Source organism: Erpetoichthys calabaricus, chromosome 4, assembly GCF_900747795.2.
Source record: "Erpetoichthys calabaricus chromosome 4, fErpCal1.3, whole genome shotgun sequence".
Lineage (NCBI taxonomy): Eukaryota > Metazoa > Chordata > Cladistia > Polypteriformes > Polypteridae > Erpetoichthys > Erpetoichthys calabaricus.
Window position 1 is genome coordinate 200,844,139 of NC_041397.2, and position 12,977 is coordinate 200,857,115.

The 12,977-nt window shown below is 39.2% G+C and overlaps 2 protein-coding genes across 2 annotated transcripts in view; one reads left to right on the forward strand and one right to left on the reverse strand.

Moving 5' to 3' along the window:
- The window catches only part of tmprss2 (transmembrane serine protease 2), a 226,717-nt gene that overhangs the window by 184,125 nt on the left and 29,615 nt on the right, over positions 1 to 12,977 (forward strand). The gene's annotated exons all lie outside the window — the stretch shown is intronic.
- bace2 (beta-secretase 2) overlaps positions 1 to 12,977 on the reverse strand; it is a 60,581-nt gene that overhangs the window by 16,221 nt on the left and 31,383 nt on the right. The window contains exon 3 of the mRNA XM_028800179.2: positions 5,406 to 5,622. Within this exon, the coding sequence (XP_028656012.1) occupies positions 5,406 to 5,622 (217 nt within the window). The remainder of the gene's footprint in view (positions 1 to 5,405; positions 5,623 to 12,977) is intronic.

A 12,977-nucleotide genomic window follows, 5' to 3' on the forward strand; every position in this document is an offset into this window, starting at 1 on the left:
CAACTTGCTCAAAATGTCTGTGCATGCTCAAGAAAATGCATGCACATGCAACTGTTGCTAATTCACAATGAAAAAATAATTTTTGTGAGGATAAATCTAAGTTTCTAATAGGGAATCTTGTGGGATTAAATATCCAAACACTTTCTTTTTGAATATGACACTTTATGAACCTAGAGATTCCATTTTTTGTGAAAATCTGCATTTTTTCACTTACTACACATCATTCAGCAGAATATGAGTCTTAAGTATGAAATGCTTTAAAGACCCATCACAAGCAAAAAAAAAATTAAATATTCATAATACAAAAAGGCATATACAGTACAAGTGTTTGTGCATCTTGTTGATATTGTATTACAGTCAAAAGTCTGAGGAGAGATGCAAGTAAGAATATCATTCTGTGTACACATAACAATGAGCTAGGACTTAAAGTGCAGACATACCTATCTGAATCTAATATACGAAGATCAGATAGTGTTCTCCACTACTGAGTAAGCAATTTATATATTATATATATAGGCAAGACCGGTGGAGGGCTTGTGCCTCCTCCAGACCACAATGGGGCGACTGCCCTGGTTCCTATGGAGGCCCTGTAGGGGCCCGTGGTCACCGCCAGGGGGCGCCCTGACGCCTTGGCAGCCCTGGACCTCAGCACTTCCGCCGCCGGGTTAAAGCAGGGACACCTGGAGTGCTTCCAGGTACGCAGCCGGCACTTCCGCCACACTGGGGAGTGCCGGTGGAAGATTGCCGGTGAGCACCTGGAACACATCCGGGTGCATATAAAAGGGGCCGCCTCCCTTCACAGAGGGGCGAGAGTCGGGAGTGGAGAAGGACAGAGCTCAGGAGGAGATACGAGGAGGCGGCCTGAACAGATAAGGCATTATGTTGGCCAGGACTTTGGGGACTTTTGGGGGTTTTGTGGTGCACTTTTGACTTTGTAAAGAATGTATAATAAACGTGTTGAGGGTGACTTGAACGTGTCCGCCTGTCTGTGTCCGTGCCAGCTTCCACAATATCATATATTATATATACACACACAGCTTTCTTGGTTACTTCAGGAAGGAAGTTTCTATCAGTACTGTTATCCCTGCACCTAATTTTTAAAAACTTTGTATTTCTTACAACAGAAGTATGTAACTAACTATTAGGCTATGGCTTTTTTAATTAAAATTCCAATTTGTTAAATGAGTTTGTATACAGTATCCATCCATCCATCCATTTTCCAACCCGCTGAATCCGAACACAGGGCCACAGGGGTCTGCTGGAGCCAATCCCAGCCAACACGGGGCACAAGGCAGGGAACTAATCCTGGGCAGGGTGCCAACCCACCGCAGGACACACACAAACACACCCACACACCAAGCACACACTAGGGCCAATTTAGAATCGCCAATCCACCTAACCTGCATGTCTTTGGACTGTGGGAGGAAACCGGAGCGCCCGGAGGAAACCCACGCAGACACGGGGAGAACATGCAAACTCCACGCAGGGTGGACCCGGGAAGCGAACCCGGGTCTCCTAACTGCGAGGCAGCAGCGCTACCACTGCGCCACCGTGCCACCTTGTATACAGTATGTTTTTGGCTAAACATTTACAATATCACTGAAAAACTCTTGTAAACACAGAGCATACTTTCATTCACTATGGCTTGGTAAATAAAACTTCTCATATACAGGGTGAGTCAAAATTATGTTAACATTTGAATGGCAGAAAATTTATTCACAAAACATACTTCATTTGTTCAAGAGGATTTACAGGAATGTCTCAACCTGTTCGCCACCATGTTCAACACATATACTATATGTGGCACATAAATTGTCCACAAAAATTGTACATAAGTATATACATAGCAGTACCATTAGTGTTAACATAATTTTGACTCACCCTCTATTTATTTTTGAAAATACAGCATCCTTCTTTTTTTAATTAAAAAAAAAAAAAAAAAAGTACTTGTATAAGTACTTACTATCAGCCTAAAGAGTTTCTTTATGCACTTTGTATCAGCAAATCAAAAAATGGTATCTGTATATTCCTAATTCTTACTATTTAAATTTCAGGAAAAAAAAAAAAAAAAGAGGTTAATCCTGGATCACATACATTCCTCTTAAATTTGTGTGTAATGTGGGATAAGTTAATATGTACATTCTATCCATCTCACTTTGCCCCAATTGAGAAATCTTGACTAGGGGTGGGTGGTATGACCAAAATTCTATATCATGGTATTTTTCTAAATTATCCCGGTTTCACGGTATTCAACGGTATTTTTTTCCCCATGCATGAGTGGATGTTAACCACATTCTCCACTGCAATTACTGGCTAAGAATAACGTATTCCACTGTCAAGAGTATTGTACATTGTACAAAAAAAAAACATTTTAATGTGCACACAAGTATTAATACAGTTTTGCATTGCCCCATAAAGTGATAGTTTTCAAGGGGGTGGCACTAATGGAGAAGGTGTCACATTGCATGACAGATGCAGTCAAAATATAGAACCTTTTTATTGAACAAATTTTGCAAAAACAAACTATAATTTTGACAACATATTTTCAACCATACAAAGAGGCATTTAGACTTAGTAAAATATCCAGAAGTGCTTGTCAAAAATTGTATTGCACCGAATATGTCTTAGAAAAGGAATAAATAGTAAATATTTTTTGTAAACCAACTACACTTTCTGTTAATGTTAATCTCTGTCCACTGACACGTTAAAGTGACTTTTTAAACAACTTATCATTAAACTGCATAATACTTAAACTAATAAATAATAACAATAAAATAAATAATAGTATTATTACTGATAGTTGCACTATTACTTCAAGCCCAGGTGCATTACACAGTATTCACCAAATTAAAATAAAATACAACAAGTGCAACTTGGTGATGACATCTTTACCAGCTGAACCATCATTTAGGCAAACTGCATTAATATGGACCTTGCTTCAAGCTAAGCTATACTGGGAAGAAAAAAACAAACTATATGTCGAGAACAAAGTCAACATTTCCACTTTATTCTCGCCGTTTATGTCGAGATTAAAGTCAGCATTTCCACTTTATTCTCATAGTTTACTTCATAATTAAAGTAGAATGTCGTAAACTAAACTTCTTCCTAAAATCAATGTTTAATCAATAACTTAATTTACCCCGTCATAAATTAATGCAGCACATTAAATGCTTTGTGTTACGTTCCCCGACCCAGTGGTTAATCACTACGCTTCTTAAACTGACTTCCTCCGCACTAACAGAAGACAGCGATCACCATACAGAATCCATTCACTTCATGATATTCCTGCTTTCTGAAAATTTGAATGCTAAGATAAATACTTGATATCATTTTCATGATGAAATGCATTAAAGCAGGTATTACACATGCACGGTAGTGAGGCGGTAGTGCTGCTCCTTCGCAGTAAGGGGTCCCCAGGTGTATGTTCAGTGTAGAGAACTTTATGGCAGGTGTGACGAGGCTCCAAAAAACTGGATGTATGAATAGCTATCGCACATGTTTAACTTAAATATTGTGTAAATGTTGGGTTTGTGATCTGCTGGTCGGAGACACGAACACAGAATTCAATGCATGTTCTTCTGAGCGGGCTATCTTTATTGCATGCATGCTGTCTCTATCTGACGTAGGCTACCAAAACCCCAGTTCCTATCCTTCCTTTTTCTTTCACCACATAACCAATCACCACACGATAAATGTCTTTGTGAAATTAAAACTAGCTATAAACTTAGCCCACGGAGTGTTCAGAACTTTAAAAATATCTTCGTTATACATGTTTAATTATGCCATCCATTCAGAGTTGCGCCCATCTCTGAACGAATCACTTAACACAAAGCATTTAATGTGCTATATAACTTATGACGGGGTTTGAGAAAATCCAGTAAATTAGATATTCATTTTATGATGAAGTTTAGGTTACGATGTTCTACTTTAATGACAAATTACGAGAATAAAGTCAAAAGAATATATTCTCGTCATAAGCGTCAAGATTAAAGTGGAAATGTCGAGAATAAAGTCAAAATGTTGTCACACTATTACACAGTACCCAGGTGCATTACACTGTATTGAAAACAAATAAAACAAGTACAACTTGGCTTGCAGTATTATCCAGTAGTATAGAAACAGTATTTACACATCTGACCTTTTAAAATTAAAGCATCTCCAGGCGACAGACGTGACTGGTTTTTTTCGGCTCTCTGTCCATTTTCACCGCACGGCATACCTATGCTACCGCCCACTATTTGGTGGTATAGCAGTGAAAAAGAGCCCTAGTGCAACAAATCTGTGTTTAGCAGTGTAGCAGTGAAAAAGGTCCCCACTTGACCAGTTTCCCGCTGCGCCACGTTCCGAACGTTGTTTAGGCAATTTAAACCAGTGTTGCGGTATAAGAAAAATCCTATCATAAAAAAAAATAAAAAACGGTTTTCGGTATGAACCGGTATACCGCCCAGCACTAATCTTGACTATTAACTACACTACAATGGAAACAGTTGTGTTTGATTGTTAAAATAAGACAAAAACAAATTCACTTAACAAAAAAACAAATATTTTATTACATAACGGCTCATTACAGTACTCTTTCCCCGACTAACACTGCTTAAGATAATCATTTATCACCTTCTCTTATGTTAAGAAACCTTAACTATCAAATTTGTTCTTTGCGAAATCTAGAAAAAAAATCTGCAAAATGAAAAATAAGATCTATTCCTTCCACATTAAGCATTAAATTATTACTCTGGCAGAAATCAGAGTACCAAGCATGGGTTTGTTTTGCATTTTTATTTGGCATCATTCAATCTGCTGGAAAACAAGCCATATTCCTTGTTATATACAATGTTTTTAATAAAATTGTTTTAATAAAAAGGCATTTCAACATCACATGCACCAATGCATTATTTTTTGTATCTAACTTGTCAGATGCCTTGCCCCTCACAATTTGCCAAAGATCATAATCTATGAAATACAATTCAGTTTACTGTATTCTTATTAAGCACACTTGGAGTCCTGTGCACTATTCAATAATTACAAATAAAACTGCAACTATAGTATATACACATAGAAATAAAACTGAATTTTTTGAGGTATGCATACAAATATTTTGACTTTTTTAAAAAAAAAAAAAAAGCATTAAACAACGTTTAATTCAGTTAATCAAACACTGTATTTCAAAGATGTTAACAATACTGGCAGATTACATTACAAACAGTAAGAAATGTAACAATTGTGTCTCCTTCCAGTTAAGAAAACATGACTTACAAAACTGGAACCATACATGGCTTTGTAAAGGAGGAGCCTAAGGATGCAGTGCACTGTTGGCTTTCAAAAATTAAATAATAAATACAACTTAAGATCATTTTTAATTGACAGTAAAACACAGTGGCTGCGTACCATTTGTACTCAATACTTACCTTAGCTAGCACTTTGTAAGCCAAACCAAGAATGCCTTGCCAGGCAACTTCTGGTAAAAAAAAGTCCTCTGATTCCAGAATTATAGCAATGTTGATTGTCATAGGCTTGGTGGGTCCTTTTGGAATGGTAATGATATCTTTACCCAGCTCACCCACCCAACTTCCTTGTGTGTACTGGACTGAGACCTTAATTCCACTGCTTTGATATGTAGTTGATCTATTAAAATGAAGACACAGTCAAAACAATAATAAAGTACCATATTAAGCAGCATAAAAAACAAACAAAAAAATTTATTCAAATGTCAATATCAAAATATCATCAACTGTAAAACAGTATAATTACATTTTTGTAACACATTGGTTGCTGTTGGAAAACTGCGCATTCCAAAAATGACACTGCTTTTTAATATTTTTTTTTTGGTTGAAGATCTGAATATTTACAGTCAAATATCTAACAACAGAGGAAGTATGGAAGGGGGCAAATACTTTCATTGTTCAGTAAACTCTCTATTTTATAAGCAAATGACATCTTCACTATTTTAATTTATTTTGTTTTTATAATTACATTTGCAAATTATATTACAAGCTGAAGAAGGTTTCAGTAAAAAAACATTCCAGAGAAATATACTGCAACTTCATGTACTGTTTAAAGAATGTGGCACAAGATAATATCAAGAAAGACAAATAGAGTAGACATACCCAAGCAGATGTAATTTCTTTCAAGAAGCTGATTTTTTTTTTTTTTTTATAAAGCATAGATTTTTCTTCAAAAGCTCACTCCCATTTGCTTTTTTAGTAGAAAATATGACTCTCAGATCAAATATTGTTATTCAAATATAACTCAAACTATATGAAAATAGGTTTATTTGAAGAAGAACGCTAACATTTGATTGTAAAAGAACAGTCCTTTATTTATTGTTACTCCAGACATGATGTGAAAATAAATTAAGTGTCACATTTTTGAATAGGTGTAGAAGTCGGGGTCTGATTTTATGGTTAATTTTTTGGGTTTCAAAACCCGACTTATACGTGAGTATATATGGTACTTACTGTATTTTTAATATGAATACTCAATCCTTAATTTTTGTATAATTTCACAGCCCTAGTAGAGAATACTGTTCATTGTACACTATAGTGCTACCCACTTTAATTTAATTTGGCTTCGGCTTCATTCCTTCTCTTCAATGCAGTGTTTCATCCAAAACTATATAGATAAGTACTTGAAAGTACAGGAAATAACTAGATAATCAGAGATTGGTATGATGCGTATGGAAAAAGAAAAATAATGCCCTCCGAGGACTAATGTCATTGCTGTAAAGAATAGAACATGGTACTACTACTGCTGGAAATCTCAAATGTATCTGACAATCAACCATCTTTCTCATATTAGACTGTCCTTGGTGTTACTGACAGAGACTGTTTGCTGGCCACTGTCGATCACAGAGTTCTGGAAACATTTTCTCTTGTCTGAAATTAAACAAAATTAAACAACTGGAAACCGGAGGAACAAATTAACAGGTTTCATTGTAGTTACTTTGGCTATTAATCTTGTTAACTACAGTGGCAAATTCGATAGCACTGATGCCTTACTACTTCTATCCAAACACTACAAGAGATGTAGCTTCAAGGTATTTGGACTACTCGAAGTGGGATGGTGTAAACTATTGACACTCAGTTTTTTTATTTTATTTTCACAGAATGGCTGTATGGTTTTCCAAACCATTTTAGCTGAAGGGTAATACCATGCTAAAAACCAATAGCCACATGCTTTACTTCCATATTATTTGTGATATTCTACAGTATACTACACTATTTCCTGTTGGCCCAACCGTCTTCTTTAAAAGAAAGCTCCAGATCATTGAGAAACCTGGTTTCAAAAATTCCATGTAAACCCTTATTCTAGTTAGTGAAACTGGATTATAGGTCTCTGAGAAACCAGGTTAACACACATAGATTTCTCCTCAAGTAACATTTTTATTTGGCCATATAGACCTTTAACTAGGTTACAGTTTTTGTAGTCTTTGCATGGCTGCTACAGTTAGTCTGTGCATGTGATAGCTTCACACACACAGACAGTCCCCGGGTTATTACGTACAAGATGGAGACTGTAGGTTTGTACTTAAGTTGAATTTGTATGTAATTCGGAACAGGTACATTATTTTAATAAATGCTATTGTTGACCGACTGTAACCAAGTGCTCTGCCAATAAATGGAGTTTCACCACTCTGACCTTTTTATTATTTCTACTTTATTTTCAATGGTGATGGTTTTTCTCTTCTTTACTGTATCACCAGCACTTGCATCAGATTTGTGTTTCAGAGACATTCTTGAAGGGTGAAGACAAAAGGTTAAGATGAGCTCTTCTGCACAGCACTGTACAGTTATCACAGCAGGCAGGCATCCCTCGTCAGCACGTCTGGTGTACTGACAAGAGACAACTTCCTGCTATGTGCATAACAGAACAAGAAGGCTTACTATTGAGAATGAATGGGAGTAGCGAGGGGCGGTTCACCACCCACCCACCACACAGTATGCAGCCTGCAGCGTGCGTCCACCCACCGAGAACGAACACAGTGCGGCCAAAGGCGTGTAGTGAATCGCCCACCACCACCACCCCCATTCAACAGGCAGCCACCCGAAGCACACTACAATCCTACCCCCCGCCGCTCCGCTCACCCTCAATGGCCTCCGTTCAGCCACAATCGGGTCACCGCTTGCAGCATTACCAGCCGCCTACTGAAAATGATTCGGGGGGAGCCGTGTGTAGTGGGCGGGCAGTGAAACGCCCTACACCACTCCATCCAGCCTGCGTCCGGTCAGGAGCAGTAGCTGCGGCGGCGTAGTGGGCGGACAGCGAACTGCCCCATTAAGCCTCCGCCCTGCACACGAGCCATAGCTGTGGCCCCAGTGACTATGGACCACAGGTCACCACTCGCTTGCCACCGAGAGCCGCCCGAGGGACACAGGGACACTACACTGTGCGAGCAGCGAAATCGCACCCCTCCAGCCACTACTTGCAGCGTCCTCTGGCCAAAGATGACGGAACGGCAGTTAATGAGGCGCATGCGTCACAGCTGCAGCCTTATTCGTAAGTCGTAGGTCGGGTGTCTGGGTAACCTGGGGACTACCTGTACTTTTAGAAGCTACAGGTCGAAGATTTCACAACATAAATTTTCTGATGCAAATGTTTGGTTCAAAAGCATTATTCCTTCTCCTGGTTGAAACTGCCTCAATATTTCAGAAATCTTCATTTATGTTGATGAGTTAAACATTCAGCGCAATCTCAGGAGCAGTGTTGCAGGGAATGCATGAAAAGTAATGTGCCTCACATAGACCGATAACTTCTTATGCAAAGTAACCAATGCAATACTTATTTACTGAAGTAAAATTCCCATGTTATTATTATCCCAGCAACACTGCGTGTAAGGCAAGAAGCACATATATCACTTTGCTGGGCTCAATCGCACAGCCAAGCAGAAGATTGTGCAATCCAGAAAAAAATGGTAGTTTTCAAACACCTCATTCTCTATATGTTTATGTGTATGTGTCAAAATGATAAACTAAGGGCTGAATATGATGTAACAAGTCATCAAAGCACAAGAAAGACATGCAAAAATGCTGCATGAAGTGCATTTCTTCATCATGCAGGTCACCCACTCACAAGAATATTATATTTGCCCTCCATTCACTACTGATGGTTAATGGCTCCGATAATCTACTTTCTCTTTAGTTCCTCTTAAAGCCAGTAATTGCAGGTACAACTCTTCATCCATCAGCAGTTTCACTTTCTCTGATGTGAGATTGTTAGGTATGAAAAATGTAAGATCACTAAATACAGTAAACAGATCAAACAGTACAATGGCAAAGGCACTACACAATTGTGATCATAAAACTTTAATGTTATGGGATTAACTCCAACATGCACTATCAAGCAAACTCTTCTGCATGCTTTTACATTTTGCTTGTACTTCATTTCAATGTGTTCTAATATTGCAAAACTTACATTGATCTAATCTGAAACATGTTTGAAATGCAAAGCAAAACCAAATGCTATTAAAAAATGCCCTTTTTCTGACTTTGATTTTGTAATTGAAATAAAATTCTCAGAAAGCATTAAGCAATATACCTTTAACTGTAAAACTGGAAATTACCATGCCTGGCATCAATTGACATTTTAGCACACTTAGCTGTTAGTCACCACAAGCATCACAGCAATATTGTCTCACCCAATGCCCTCTTTCTAATGTGCTTGAACACATTGGTCATCAAACTAGTGAGACAGTTTTAAGTTACAGTAATCCCTCGCTGTATCGCGCTTCGACGTTCGCGTCTTCACTCTATCGCAGATTTTATATGTAAGCATATTTAAATATATATCGCGGATTTTTTGCTGGTTCGCGGATTTCTGTGGACAATGGGTCTTTTAATTTCTGGTACATGCTTCCTCAGTTTTTGCCCAATTGATTTCTTACAAGAGACGCTATTGGCAGATGGCTGAGAAGCTACCCAACCAGAGCGCGTATTACGTATTAAATAAAACTCCTCAACTATATTGTGAGCACGGGGGCTGTTCGCACCCCTACAGGATACGGCCACTCCTCAAAAAACGCTGAAAGATTACCTTCACATTGCTCTCTTCCTTGCTGGGCTTACATATGGCTGCTTTATCAAGCGATATGCTTCCCGCGCTGTGCTTTGCATACTTAAAAGATCAAACAGCACATATTGAGTTTTGATTGTTTGCTTTTCTCTCTCTCTCTTGCTCTGACATTCTCTGCTCTTGACGGAGGGGGTGTGAGCAGGGGGGCTGTTCGCACCCCTAGACGATACGGACGCTCGTCTAAAAATGCTGAAAGATTACATTCACGTTGCTCCCATCTGTGCAGCTGCTTTGTCAAGTGACATGCTTCCCGCACGGTGCTTCGCATACTTAAAGGCTCGAAGGGCACGTATTGATTTTTGATTGTTTGTTTTTCTCTGTCTCTCTCTCTCTCTGACATTCTCTGCTCCTGACGGAGGGGGTGTGAGCAGAGGGGCTGTTCGCACACTGGCCTAGAGGATACGGACGCTCCTCTAAAAAATGCTGAAAGACTACCTTTACATTGTACATCCTTGCAGCTGCTTTGTCCGGCGGTGCTTCGCATACTTAAAAGCTAAACAGCCCTATTGATTTTTGTTTGCTTTTTTCTCTCTCTCTCGGACATTCTCTGCTCCTGACGCACACTCCTTTGAAGAGGAAGATATGTTTGCATTCTTTTAATTGTGAGACGGAACTGTCATCTCTGTCTTGTCATGGAGCACAGTTTAAACTTTTGAAAAAAGACAAATGTTTATTTGCAGTGTTTGAATAAAGTTCCTGTCTCTACAACCTCCTGTGTTTCTGTGCAAATCTGTGACCCAAGCATGACAATATAAAAATAACTATATAAACATATGTTTTCTACTTCGCGGATTTTCACCTTTCGCGGGGGGTTCTGGAACGCAACCCCCGCGATCGAGGAGGGATTACTGTATACTTAAAGAAAAGCCTTTCTTCAACTATGGTGGATTACTGCATGAATTTTAATCAAGGAAGCAGAAGTCAAACATTTGTTTAAACTGTTGTAGTAAGTCAAAGTTCAGCAGAGTATAACCTGTATTGTATTTTCAAGATCAGGTGATAATTTTCTATTTGATGGCTAGCAGTACAAGTTTTAGATAATTATCCGAACATTTTTCCTATACAACAGTGGGTTGGTTGCAAATTACTACAATTACAGGTATGAGAAAAGGGTTTTGTGTAACTGTTGTAGAAAGAATAAATTTCATAAAGCAGCTCACTACGAATAAGTTCTCAAATCTTGCATTGATTGATCAAGAACTATAGATGATGATGATGTCTGTGAAACACACTATGCAAAATACAGTGCATCCGGAAAGTGATGTGCTGTGAATACTTTTTCCACATTTTGTTATGTTAGTGCCTTATTCCCAAATAGATTAAATTAATTTTTTTCCTCAGAATTCTACAAACAACACCCCATAATGACAACGTGAAAAAAGTTTACTTGAGGTTTTTGCAAATTTATTAAAAATAAAAAAACTGAGAAAGCACATGTACATAAGTATTCACAGTCTTTGCCATGAAGCTCAAAATTAAGCTCAGGTGCATCCTGTTTCCCCTGATCATCCTTGAGATGTTTCTGCAGCTTAATTGGAGTCCACCTGTGGTAAATTCAGTTGATTGGACATGACTTGGAAAGGCACACACCTGTCTATATAAGGTCCCACAGTTGACAGTTCATGTTAGAGCACAAACCAAGCATGAAGTCAAAGGAACTGTCTGTAGACCTCTGAGACAGGATTGTCTCGAGGCACAAATCTGGGGAAGGTTACAGAAATATTTCTGCTGCTTTGAAGGTCCCAATGAGCACAGTGGCCTCCATCATCCATAAGTGGAAGAAGTTCGAAACCACCAGGACTCTTCCTAGAGCTGGCCGGCCATCTAAACTGAGCGATCGGGGGAGAAGGGCCTTAGTCAGGGAGGTGACCAAGAACCCGATGGTCACTCTGTCAGAGCTCCAGAGGTCCTCTGTGGAGAAAGGAGAACCTTCCAGAAGGACAACCATCTCTGCAGCAATCCACCAATCAGGCCTGTATGGTAGATTGGCCAGACGGAAGCCACTCCTTAGTAAAAGGCACATGGCAGCCTGCCTGGAGTTTGCCAAAAGGCACCTGAAGGACTCTCAGACCATGAGAAAGAAAATTCTCTGGTCTGATGAGACAAGGATTGAACTCTTTGGTGTGAATGCCAGGCGTCACGTTTGGAGGAAACTAGGCACCGCTCATCACCAGGCCAATACCATCCCTACAGTGAAGCATGGTGGTGGCAGCATCATGCTGTGGGGATGTTTTTCAGCGGCAGGGACTGGGAGACTAGTCAGGATAAAGGGAAAATGACTGCAGCAATGTACAGAGACATCCTGGATGAAAACCTGCTCCAGAGCGCTCTTGACCTCAGACTGGGGCGACGGTTCATCTTTCAGCAGGACAACGACCCTAAGCACACAGCCAAGATATCAAAGGAGTGGCTTCAGGACAACTCTGTGAATGTCCTTGAGTGGCCCAGCCAGAGCCCAGACTTGAATCCGATTGAACATCTCTGGAGAGATCTTAAAATGGCTGTGCACCGACGCTTCCCATCCAACCTGATGGAGCTTGAGAGGTGCTGCAAAGAGGAATGGGCGAAACTGGCCAAGGATAGGTGTGCCAAGCTTGTGGCATCATATTCAAAAAGACTTGAGGCTGTAATTGCTGCCAAAGGTGCATCGACAAAGTATTGAGCAAAGGCTGTGAATACTTTTGTACATGGGATTTCTCAGTTTTTTTATTTTTAATAAATTTGCTAAAACCTCAAGTAATCTTTTTTCACGCTGTTATTATGGGGAGTTGCGTGTAGAATTCTGAGGAAAAAAATGAATTTAATCCATTTTGGAATAAGGCTGTAACATAACAAAATGTGGAAAAAGTGATGCGCTGTGAATACTTTCCAGATGCACTGTATATGTTGACTGATGTTCTCATGCAAAAAAT